The 13,780-nt window shown below is 41.0% G+C and overlaps 1 protein-coding gene across 1 annotated transcript in view; it reads left to right on the forward strand.

Moving 5' to 3' along the window:
• The window catches only part of AGAP2 (ArfGAP with GTPase domain, ankyrin repeat and PH domain 2), a 366,570-nt gene that overhangs the window by 329,122 nt on the left and 23,668 nt on the right, over positions 1–13,780 (forward strand). Inside the window, exon 11 of the mRNA XM_040425945.1 lies at positions 3,311–3,494. Within this exon, the coding sequence (XP_040281879.1) occupies positions 3,311–3,494 (184 nt within the window). The remainder of the gene's footprint in view (positions 1–3,310; positions 3,495–13,780) is intronic.

Raw genomic sequence — 13,780 nt, forward strand, 5'->3', positions numbered from 1 at the left:
TGGTCCGGCTAGAACAAATCTGTGCTGCAGCCTCTTGGAGCTCCCACAGCACCTTTATGAAGCATTAACACCTAGATTCTAGGCGCTCTGAGGGAGTGGCATTTAGACGTACCATTCTCAGTGCCGCCTTCTCATAAAAAAAAATAAAAAAAGGGGGAACCCTCCCAATTTGTCTGTCGCTCTTGCTAGGTCCCCACTTGTGCTGCTGGTTAGGACGTAAGGAAAGCGTTAATTTTAACATAAATTTGTTTTCACTTAGTCCTAACAGCAGCACACAAATTTCCCACCCTATTTTTGTTTGTGTACTTGCTGATAAAGCACTGGTTTAAGGGCGGGCATCCCTTTATAGGGGGTGGGTTAATTGTTTAATTGTGTTGGTAGCAATTTTAATCAATAAAAATTCCACCTGTCCTACCAGTTTCACAGGGGAGAACTCCCCACTTGTGCTGCTGTTAGGACTAAGGGAAAACAAATTTACGTTAAAATTAACGCTTCTCTTTCATGTCTCTGTGGCATAAGGACACTCCAAGTAGCAGGATGTTTAGCTTTGTGTAGAGTTGACCTTTAAAGTATCTGAAAGTTTCTTCAAGGAGATGAAACAGATCAGGCCATATTTATCAATGTCTTTATACCAGTTGTTCTGTGTATTTTTTGTGGAATTAAGCCTTCCAAGAGTTCAAACTTTTTAAGTTGAGACTCCAGGGCAAGTTTTATTTTTTTTATGGATTCATTTCACGATCCATATAATGTATTACATTACTGTAAGAATGTTTTCGATGGGAATGGGAAAAAAATGAAAACATGCCATTCCACCAGTGTTTATTTTTTTTAGTTATAGGACATTCGTTGTGTTGTAAAAATTACAAGAAAACCTTATTCTGCAGGCTGGTACAATATCAGTGATACCAATTTTTTTTATAGTTTTTCTGTTTCACTATGTTTAAAAATATATTAACAAAAAGATTTGTCTCACCATATTTTGACACCCATAACTTTTTTATTTTTACATTGTCGGAGCCGTGCAAGAGCTTATTTTTTGCACTACAAACTAGTTTTTAAAGGCACCATTTTGGGGTACATATAAGTTTTTGAGCATTTTTATTCCATTATTTTAGAGGAAAGGTGACAAAAAAATATTTTTGGGCAATTGTTTTTTACTGCATTCACCATACAGGATAAATAAAATGATATTCTAATAATTCTGACATTTTCAGCCATGGCATCACCACTTACATTGTCTTACATTGTTTAGATCAGTGTTCCTTAACTCCAGTCTTCAGGGCCCACATGCTTATCATGTTTTCTAACACTTAGCCTTAGTATTGAGCAGGAGATATTGTTATTGTAGTGGTACTTACCAAAAGTATTCATTCTGTTGGATATTCTAAAATCATGACCGGCAGATGGGACCTAAGTACTTCAGTTGAGAAACACTGGTTTAGCTAATCTTTTTTGTACTTTTTTTCCTCCACCTTTCCACCAGACTTGAGCATATGATTGTTTGATTTATTGTACAGTTAACTGTTATTATTGTAAATTTACCAGTGTAATAGGAGTCCGAACATGGTAGGCCTGGGGGCATTCACAAGGCCTCTGATTACCATGACAATCAACTGGGGCCCCATGATTGCATTGCAGGATAGGGGGTCATCGTGGGACAGAGGGAGCCCCTTCATTCTGTGTAGCTGCTCACATTCTGTGGCCCTGCCCAGGCATCTAACTGGTTAAATGGCTAGAGTATTCTCCAATCCCAGCCGCTGCAGGCAGGTGTCCAGCATCCGCCATGTAGGTATGGGGCAGGTGAAGCTTGTGAGCCTGGTCCATACTCTCCTTGTGCCCTTTAGACATACAGGCATGTCTTGGTGCATATAGGGGTTGAAGGAGTTGTCCCACCGCATCTATCCTTAGAGCAGAGCCCGCAAAGTACAGGAGGGCTCACCGCACATGTGCAGCCGTCCTCCATTCATTTCTATGGGACTGCTATTTTCAGAAGTCCCAATGAAATGAATGGGAAGCGCACCGCGCAAGCTCGGCCAGTGATCCCTTCACTTCTATGGGGCTTACAGAAATAGCATAGCCAACGCTGGGCTATTTTCGGCAGTCCCACAGAAATGAATGGAGGGTAGCCGTGCATGTGAGCAGTTTGCGGGCTCTACTCTAAGGATAGATGTGGGTCCCAGATGTAGGAGCCACACCTATCAGACATTAGAGGCATATCCTAGTGAAACCCCTTTAAGATTTCCCTCCGATAGTTTCAAAACTTCACTTCATTCAATGTTGGTGCTTAACCACATGTAAATAAGCTCTTATCCAAAAGGACGAAGGCTGGTTCTCTAGTGCCACCTATTGGATGGCTAAGATATAAGTCAGCGTCTGGACCTTTAAACTAGGTCTTGGAACAAGGACTTTGGCTAGGCCAAAAGCTGAAGCATTTTCATAAGCAAAGACACCCATCTACAGATAGCTGGTTCAGGGTTTTTGCCCCTCATCAGTGCAGAGAGAGGGTAGTAGTCGGCTGGGTGAGAAGCCATTGACATGGGAGAGATACTGTAACCACTATAACCCTTGATTTCATACATAGCTTGCACATTGTAAATGGTCATATTCCTTGTGCCTATATGTTAATTCTTTTAGAGATTTACACATGCAACTATAAGTAAAAAGCTGATATAACACATTAAACTACTTGCCAGTTGATAAGTAAAAACATCATAAATATTTCATATATTTACTTATTTGAACTTATTTGAACATGCCTATTGCATTTAATAACTGAATGGAGTAGGCCTAAAAGTCCCTTATACACCAGCATCCTAACAAGATAGCCGTTTGCAATAGCAATCATCTGAACAAAGTCCTACCAGGGTGCATTCACACAGTTTATAATGTCTGTCTGCAGAAACCCGCTCCAGTTTTCAGGAATGTGCATGATGCTTTTTCACAGTACCAAATCCTGCCGTGTGATTGTCCCCTAAACATGGTGCAAATGTCAGGTCTGATGTCTAGATTTTGTAGTTGTTCCTTCTATATTTTACAGTGTTTCCTTTTATTTCAAGCATGGTGGCTCAATGGTTAGCACTGGTGGTTTGCAGCTCTGGGGTCCTAGGTTCAAATCTGACCAAGGACAACATCTACATGGAGTTTGTATGTTCTCCACATGTTTGCGTGGGTTTCCTCCCACATTCCAAAGACATACTTATAGGGAACAGATTGTGAGCCCCATGGCGATAGCGAGTGATGCTAATGTCTGTAAAGCGCTGCAGAATATAGTATATAGCTATATAATTCTTGTATTTTTCTCTATTTAAAGGACTATTTGCATAGCACTCATGGGAAGGAGATGGATCTGCTGAGAACAACAGTAAAGGTGCCAGGCAAGAGACCACCAAGAGCTATTTCGGCATGTGGCCCATCAGCCAGCATCAATGGCTTATTGAAAGACGTGAGCAGCCCACCGGTAATAGATGCACCCAGTACCAAGCCTCCAACGACAAGTGAGTTATATACAGTAGATGAACTCATGTACTACTGCATTTTGTGCAATGTATGGCTGATGATCTGACAAGAAGGAAAATTATTTACCTGCTACCGATTATGGCTTCATAGATGGAATATGATATATACATACATACATAGTTTTCAATTACTGTCTATGGCTACATCCAATTTTATTCATCCATATTGATCTAACACATAGTAAAAATATATGCTGTATTATTATATGCCCAACACAGCAACCAGCATCGACAAAATTAGATGTTTAATCACTGCATGCAATAAAAGTTCTACACATTCATGGATAGATTTATGCCATTCTTATGACGTACAATAATTACAGATTATAGAGCATGCCATATTTGCACAATAATAACTTTTCATACTGCCAGACACTGCCTGACAAATTTACTATAATTTAAGCTAGAAACTGGTGCATATTATAGTAGCTGTCATGTATGGGATTTTCTGGTGCACGGACTGCCAGAAGATGGGACCCATTAGAGAGGTTGTCCCTTGTGAACGTTATGGCATATTGATAGGATATGCCATGAATGTCCGATAGGTGCAGGCCCCATCTCTGGGACTCTCACCTATCTCAAGGACGGGGACCCATGATGAATAGAGAGCACATCGCACATGAACGCCTTTCTCCACACATTGCTGAAAATAGCTGAGTGGGACATTTATGGCATATCCTATCATTTAGGATGTATGAGACTTAGTAAATTGGGCACATTTTATTCCAACAGACATCCAATGATGGCACAATTGATTATTTTCCAAATCAACTCCATTAATATTTTTTTTCAGCTTCCTAATGCATCAGTTAGATTATAAACTGGGACCATTATAAAGTACTAGTTGTATAAAAACAGCCCTCATATGGCTTACATGAACGTATAAATAAAAAAAAGCTATGGCTTTTGGAAGCCATGGAGTAAAAAAAATTAAATTGCAAAAGCAGACAATATCTCCAGTGTAAAGGAGTTACAGATATTTTTTTGCTGTCTGTGAATTAGAACATTCTTGCTTACATTTACAGCATAGAGCAAGTTCTCTTTTCTGGCTCATGGAGAAGGGGAATATCCCCTCTAGGATGTCCACATGCCCTAATAGAGGATAACACTTCATCATCATCATAAAAAACCCTTCAATCTCTGGCGGAGGTTGGTAAAAAGGGGTTGTCTATATCTGCCTTTACTGTACATGGTCCAGTGTAACATGATTACACAAGAAGGCAGAGGTCTACTGCATTTATTATACATGTGTAACGCTACCAAGCCACAGGGGAAAACACGTAAGCCTCATGGTGGGCCGATAGTTGCAATAGTTCATGTACTCACGGTTAGCAGATGCCTCCTTGGGCTGGTGTACAGAGGATGGGAAGACAGCACAAAATCCTCCGGGGCACTCTCGGTTGCAGGGAACACCAGCCAGATGGAAGTTGAGGTGCCCTTTATGGTAATTGGTGCTAGGTGCTTTTGCGGCTGGGCCCCTGTGTTCGTGGCGCCAATTCTTGTAACGCTACCAAACCACAGGGGAAAACACGTGAGGCTCACGGTGGGCCGATAGGTGCAATAGTTCATGTAATCATGGTTAGCAGATGCCTCCCTGGCCTAGCGTACAGTGGATGGGAAGACAGCACAAAATCCTCCGGGGCACTCTCGGTTGCAGGGAAAACCAGCCAGATGGAAGTTGAGGTGCCCTTGATGGTAATTGGTGCTTTTGCGGCTGGGCCCCTGTGTTCGTGGCGCCAATTCTTGTAACGCTACCAAACCACATAGTTTTTCCACTATGACCCGGAAGGCTTGTGTAGTGGATAAAGACAATTATGGCCTTAATCATCCAGTTGTGTCCAGGCACTCGGAAAGCTACTTCTGGTCACTAGTGCTAATGAGGTCCATAAGCTAAGTTTAGCTGTTACCCTCGCTAGGCTCTCTGCATCTTGGTGTATGGACTTACTGTCTGGTGCTTGGTTTCTGTAGTTATCTCCTCCAGGCTTTATCAGGGCCCAGAGGAAAGGAACACAGCTACATGGTGACTTTAGCCTGTCTCTCTCCTCCATGAACTTGCTTCTACTCCTCTCACCAACTACTAACTCCTCTCTAAGCTATTCCCCCCCCCCCCCACTATATATATTATGTGGTGCCAGCACCACCTAGGGGAGAATGGATGTACATGAACTTGCCAGCCAGATTATAGAGAATACCATACATTGCATTTCAATACATATATATATTCAGATGTTTGAAGTGTCCCATTTACACACATATGTGGGACGCTGCACATGATCCACTGTAACATGATTACACAGGAAGGCAGAGGTCTAATATCTGCCTTAACTGTACATGGGACACTGTAACATGATTACACAGGAAGGCATAAGCCTAGTATCTGCATTTACTATATATGATCCACTATAACATGATTACACAGGAAGGCAGAAGCCTAGTATCTGCATTTACTATATATGATCAATAGAAACATAGAAACATAGAATGTGTCGGCAGATAAGAACCATTTGGCCCATCTAGTCTGCCCAATATACTGAATACTATGAATAGCCCCTGGCCCTATATTATATGAAGGATGGCCTTATGCCTATCCCATGCATCCACTGTAACATGATTACACAGGAAGGCAGAATTCTAGTATCTGCCTTTACTGTACATGGGCCACTGTAACATGATTAGGCCAGGTTCACACCTGAGTTGTAAACGCCGGTGCTCTGATCCGGTCACTGTATCTGGCATATATACAGCATTTTCTGGCCAGCTGAAAGCTGGCATATATGTCGGAAAGTAGCCAGACCCCTGCCAGATCACATTACTGCTGAAGTTCACAGCACATATGTTATTGGTATGCTATATACATTTATATATGTATTATACATGATGTTCATGCATTGCCATTACATTGATCTAACATTGGTGGACATTTAGTCAGGGGGAACTCATAGTTACAAACAGAGGCTTTGTGAAGAGCTATTTTCAACTCCTAGTTGATGTGCAGAGGTAAGCAGGAAAGGATGAAGATCCATTTTTTTTTTAAAGTCAAATACAAAAAGTTAGACCTCAGGGCTTTCTAGGCCGATGGGATCTCCTTGCCCGTTAGAACAATGGATAACGTTTTCTGTCCAAGAGAGTTAGTGATTGTTTCCGTTGGATTCACTAAAGGTAAAGGTTACTATTGTATGTGACCTAGGCCTACACAGAAGCGCCTTGAGAGGTCATTTTTCCATCCGCATTCCAAATAGACAATGGCCATCACTAAAAGTAATCAATCAGCATGGGTGTTGAGTTTTAAAAATACCAATTGACATGCCTGTTTATGTTTAAAATGTTGTACTAGCCAATTAGATGTCTTCCACATCTTAGTCAATGGGTAAAAATGGAGGGAACATCATTCTGGTTGTTAGTAGGTTCATTCATCATAAGAGCTAGAAACCTTGCCATACAGTATCTGGGCCTGATAGTCAGAGTTAAGCTTCATCTCATGGAAAGAACCAAGGGTTGGTCGTGCTGGATTTTTACCTTGCAGTGGTAAAGAAGTGGACCCAACAATCATCTCTGGATTGGAAACCCGGTATTTTAACAACATATGTGAATACGGCCTTACACAGAAAAGCAGAAGTCTAGTGCCTTTACTATACATGGTCCACTGTAACATGATTACACAGGGAGACAGAAAGTCTAGTATCTGCCTTTACAGTACATGGGACACTGTAACATGATTACAAGAGAAGGCAGAGGTTTTGTATCTGCTTCGACTGTACATGGTCCAGAGTAACATGATTGCACAAGAAGGCAGAAGTCTAGTATCTGCCTTTACTGTACATAGGCCACCGTAACATGATTACACAGTGCCACCCCATGGCCAAAAATATGCAGTCTTGTGGCATCAGCAGTTGTTCGGTTAGGGTGAATCTATTACACTTTAGATTGAATTTGCAAGAGGATTCAACTGGCAGCTGCCATCTGATCATCAAATTGAAGTGTCTCTTAAAGTATGTTAATGCTTGAAAGCAGCTTAACATCGCCAATAATTTATGAGTGAATTGCTTCTAAAATGACTACTTTATCTTACATAGCCTTTTTAGCAGGGTTGCCCCATCTGGATTAGAAGCTTATGAAAGGTTATCATCTCTGCTGGAATGCATGTTTTAATTATCTCTTTTCACAACAGTCACGGTAATTGCGTTTATAGCTGAGTTTAATTGTTATGTTCTGTCTCAGCTGAGTAATTTCTTGGTTCTCCCTCGTTCCAACTATAATCTTATCGTCTTTCTTTGTTTATTGGGCTTGCATAAAATCTTTAATAAAACAGAAAGGATGAACAAGTGGGAAATTAAGGCCTCATGCACACGGCCGTTGCCCGGCCGTGGCCGTATTACGGCCCGCATACAGCAACAGCCGTGTGCACCCCGCATCACAGATGCGGACCCATTCAATCCGGAGTGAGTTGCGGTGTGGAACGGAAGCACAGAACCCCACGTAAGCACTACGGAGTGCTTCCGTGGTGTTTCTGTCCGTTCCTCCGCACCGCCAAAAAATAGAACGTTCTTTTTTTTTACTGTTCGGACGGATCACGAACCCTTTCAAGTTGAATGGGTCTCGATCCTCCCTGGCAAATTGTGGTCCCCAATGCAAGGAAGAAGGAATGGCTGCACAACAGCCGTGTGCATGAGGCCTAGCTGTTGCTTTAAGGACCCATGCACACTGGTACGGATCCTGCTTGACAGAAATATGGAGCTGTACCGTTTTTATACCAGAAAAGTGGTATAGATGAAGTTATATGTGCTGAGCCCGATGGTCCCGGACCATTCCCTGCCTTCATCACTCACCCTTTTTTGGAAAGTGGAGAGGGCAGCATGCAGATGCCACTTGCGACAATATTTTGTTTTATTTATTTTAAGCCTCATCCAAGATCCGTTATAAAAATGCCCATTTTGGAACGTATTTCAATAAACCTTGCCACTTTGAGTTCTGTTTCAAGGGACAATTCCGGGGCAATTGCGGGGTAACTTTGTAGAACTGAGGCAGAACAAATGTAGTAAAGCAAGCCCCGGTTGCCAGACATGGAGAAACAGAAAGGTACAGTAGCCAAAACAAAGTACAAGGGGCCGCATATTATATACAAAGTCCAGCTAACTTACAGTAGGTGAGGAAAGTTAGAAGTTTTTAGTACAGATAGGAAAATTTCTTAATTTCAGGTCTGAATCTAACAAATTGGTCGGGAGATTTGAGTCTGATATGAATAAATTCGACCTGAATTGAAAGTACTTATATTGCCCTGAAAAGGCTCTGACAACTCCTAAGGACTGTATCCAACCTCTTTCAAGCCACGTTCAAGACACCAAAAAGTCACAGGGACATATATGGCTATAGGTAATCAAATCGTAACAGCCTGTGAAACAACACACTGCACTGTCAGATTTTAATTTTAAATTAAAACCTGGTCCACCGACTATCCCTTTTTGGTCGCAGATACCTTGTACTGCCTTTTCTGACTGTGAATTGCTCTCTGCCATTTGGTGACATTTGTCGCAATCGATTTGGATTTAGGTGGAATCCAATATTTTTAGGAAATTAGAGACAAATTTGATTCCTTTAGAATCAACTCGCTTATGTCTAGCTTTTATTTTCAGATTATTCTCTCAGAAATTTGTCCTATGCCTGATCATTGGATTGGAGTACAGCTATAAATCTGACTTCTCAATCTCAAGATTATTTGCATATTCTTGGATAGGAGCCAAATTTGATTCTTCACACAGCTCCTTAACATATATTATAGATAACTGCTTTTAGAAATGAACAGTTTCTAAAAATGAACAGTTTTTGTCTGTTGTTCTTTGGTTGAGTTTATTTGAAGGCTATGTACTGTACACCTTCGAAGGCAATAATTATTTGCACTGTACTCATTTTGAGCTTAAATCATTTTTTGCAATTGGGCTTTATTAAAAATTTGTGAGCCCCTTTCTCTGTACAGCATAGAGATTATCTAGTAGCATGCTCTGTGTTTTCACTGTGTTCCGTCAGGCAGCTCAGCTGATGGCTCCTTAATCTCTGATCTCTGACCTTATAAACACTTATTATAGTTTAATTATTGTCTCACTGATGATAATGTAGCTTAAAAAAGTTTTTTTGAGCGAGTTGAGTGAACCCGAACTGTAAAGTTCGGGTTCGTACCGAACTTTAGGGTTTTCGGCACCCGGACCCGAAACTGAACATTTCCGTAAAAGTTCGGGTCCGGGTTCGGTGTTCGGCGATTTTTATGGCGCTTTTTGAAAGGCTGCAAAGCAGCCCATAAACAAGTGTCATACTACTTGCCCCAAAAGGCCATCACAGCCATGCCTACTATAGGCATGGCTGTGATTGGCCAACTGCAGCATGTGACCCAGCCTCTATTTAAGCTGGAGTCATATAGCGCCGCCCGTCACTCTGCTCGGATTAGTGTAGGGAGAGGCTGCAGCTGCTGTGAGGGAGAGATCAGGGAGAAATCTGATCAAGAACTGCTTTATGTACTCAGCGATCTACAGAAAAAGTGTTTTGTGGGTGCAGTGCACAATTTTTTTTAAGCCTGCCCTGAACCAACTACTGCTAAAAACAAACTCTTTTTTCTTCAGTTAGTCAATAACAATACATGATCGGCAGCCATTTTATGCAACGATAGTGCACCAGCATAGGCTATCTGCAAGTCCAGAAATACAGCTTTGGCACACTGGGGTGAAAAAAGCCTGTGATATACTGCACATCTGGGATTACACGTGCATAAGTGACTGTCACATTTAGGCCATAAATACGTCTTTTTGGTTACTGGGGTGAAAAAAGCCTCTAATATATTGCACATCTGGGATTACACGTGCATAAGTGACTGTCACATTTAGGACAGAAATACAGCTTTTTGGTTAGGGTGAAAAAACCCTCTAATATACTGCACATCTGGGATTACACTTGCATAAGTGACTGTCACATTTAGGCCATAAATACGTCTTTTTGGTTACTGGGGTGAAAAAAGCCTCTGATATACTGCACATCTGGGATTACACGTGCATAAGTGACTGTCACATTTAGGACAGAAATACAGCTTTTTGGTTAGGGTGAAAAAACCCATTAATATACTGCAAATCTGGGATTAGACACGCATAAGTGACTGTCACATTTAGGCCATAAATACGGCTTTGGCATACTGGGGTAAAAAAAGCCTCTCATATACTGCACATCTGGGATTATACGTGCATAAGTGACTGTCACATTTAGGATAGAAATACAGCTTTTTGGTTAGGGTGAAAAAACCCTCTAATATACTGAACATCTGGGATTAGACAATCATAAGTGACTGTCACATTTAGGACAGAAATACAGCTTTTTGGTTAGGGTGAAAAAACCCTCTAATATACTGCACATCTGGGATTACACTTGCATAAGTGACTGTCACATTTAGGCCATAAATACGTCTTTTTGGTTACTGGGGTGAAAAAAGCCTCTGATATACTGCACATCTGGGATTACACGTGCATAAGGGACTGTCACAATTAGGACAGAAATACATATTTTTGGTTAGGGTGAAAAAACGCTCTAATATACTGCACATCTGGGATTAGACACGCATAAGTGACTGTCACATTTAGGCCATAAATACGGCTTTGGCATACTGGGGTAAAAAAAGCCTCTCATATACTGCACATCTGGGATTATACGTGCATAAGTGACTGTCACATTTAGGATAGAAATACAGCTTTTTGGTTAGGGTGAAAAAACCCTCTAATATACTGAACATCTGGGATTAGACAATCATAAGTGACTGTCACATTTAGGACAGAAATACAGCTTTTTGGTTAGGGTGAAAAAACCCTCTAATATACTGCACATCTGGGATTACACTTGCATAAGTGACTGTCACATTTAGGCCATAAATACGTCTTTTTGGTTACTGGGGTGAAAAAAGCCTCTGATATACTGCACATCTGGGATTACACATGCATAAGTGACTGTCACATTTAGGACAGAAATACATATTTTTGGTTAGGGTGAAAAAACCCACTAATATACTGCACATCTGGGATTAAACACGCATAAGTGACTGTCACATTTAGGCCATAAATACGGCTTTGGCATACTGGGGTAAAAAAAGCCTCTCATATACTGCACATCTGGGATTATACGTGCATAAGTGACTGTCACATTTAGGATAGAAATACAGCTTTTTGGTTAGGGTGAAAAAACCCTCTAATATACTGCACATCTGGGATTAGACAATCATAAGTGACTGTCACATTTAGGACAGAAATACAGCTTTTTGGTTAGGGTGAAAAAACCCTCTAATATACTGCACATCTGGGATTACACGTGCATAAGTGAGTGTCACATTTAGGACAGAAATACAGCTTTTTGGTTAGGGGGAAAAAAGCCTCTAATATATTGCACATCTGGGATTACACGTGCATAAGTGACTGTCACATTTAGGCCATAAATACGGCTTTGGCATACTGGGGTGAAAAAAGCCTCTCATATACTGCACATCTGGGATTACACGTGCATAAGTGACTGTCACATTTAGGACAGAAATACAGCTTTTTGGTTAGGGTGAAAAAACCCTCTAATATACTGCACATCTGGGATTACACTTGCATAAGTGACTGTCACATTTGGGCCATAAATATGGTTTTGGCATACTGGGGTGAAAAAAGCCTCTGATATACTGCACATCTGGGATTACACGTGCATAAGTGACTGTCACATTTAGGACAGAAATACAGCTTTTTGGTTAGGGTGAAAAAACCCTCTAATATACTGCACATCTGGGATTAGACACGCATAAGTGACTGTCACATTTAGGCCATAAAAACGGCTTTGGCATACTGGGGTAAAAAAAGCCTCTCATATACTGCACATCTGGGATTACACGTGCATAAGTAACTGTCACATTTAGGACAGAAATACAGCTTTTTGGTTAGGGTGAAAAAACCCTCTAATATACTGCACATCTGGGATTAGACACGCATAAGTGACTGTCACATTTAGGCCATAAATACGGCTTTGGCATACTGGGGTAAAAAAAGCCTCTCATATACTGCACATCTGGGATTACACGTGCATAAGTGACTGTCACATTTAGGACAGAAATACAGCTTTTTGGTTAGGGAGAAAAAACGCTCTAATATACTGCACATCTGGGATTAGACAATCATAAGTGACTGTCACATTTAGGACAGAAATACAGCTTTTTGGTTAGGGTGAAAAAGCCCTCTAATATACTGCACATCTGGGTTTAGACACGCATAAGTGACTGTCACATTTAGGCCATAAATACGGCTTTGGCATACTGGGGTGAAAAAAGCCTCTGATATATTGCACATCTGGGATTACACGTGCATAAGTGACTGTCACATTTAGGACAGAAATACAGCTTTTTGGTTAGGGTGAAAAAACCCACTAATATACTGCACATCTGGGATTAGACACGCATAAGTGACTGTCACATTTAGGCCATAAAAACAGCTTTGGCATACTGGGGTAAAAAAAGCCTCTCATATACTGCACATCTGGGATTACACGTGCATAAGTAACTGTCACATTTAGGACAGAAATACAGCTTTTTGGTTAGGGTGAAAAAACCCTCTAATATACTGCACATCTGGGATTAGACACGCATAAGTGACTGTCACATTTAGGCCATAAATACGGCTTTGGCATACTGGGGTAAAAAAAAGCCTCTCATATACTGCACATCTGGGATTACACGTGCATAAGTGACTGTCACATTTAGGACAGAAATACAGCTTTTTGGTTAGGGTGAAAAAACCCTCTAATATACTGCACATCTGGGATTAGACACGCATAAGTGACTGTCACATTTAGGCCATAAATACGGCTTTGGCATACTGGGGTAAAAAAAAGCCTCTCATATACTGCACATCTGGGATTACACGTGCATAAGTGACTGTCACATTTAGGACAAAAATACAGCTTTTTGGTTAGGGGGAAAAAAGCCTCTAATATATTGCACATCTGGGATTACACGTGCATAAGTGACTGTCACATTTAGGCCATAAATACGGCTTTGGCATACTGGAATGAAAAAAGCCTCTAATATACTGCACATCTGGGATTACACGTGCATAAGTGACTGTCACATTTAGGACAGAAATACAGCTTTTTGGTCAGGGTGAAAAAACCCTCTAATATACTGCACATCTGGGATTAGACAATCATAAGTGACTGTCACATTTAGGACAGAAATACAGCTTTTTGGTTAGGGGGAAAAAACCCTCTATTATACT

The sequence above is a fragment of the Bufo bufo genome, chromosome 3, assembly GCF_905171765.1.
Source record: "Bufo bufo chromosome 3, aBufBuf1.1, whole genome shotgun sequence".
NCBI lineage: Eukaryota > Metazoa > Chordata > Amphibia > Anura > Bufonidae > Bufo > Bufo bufo.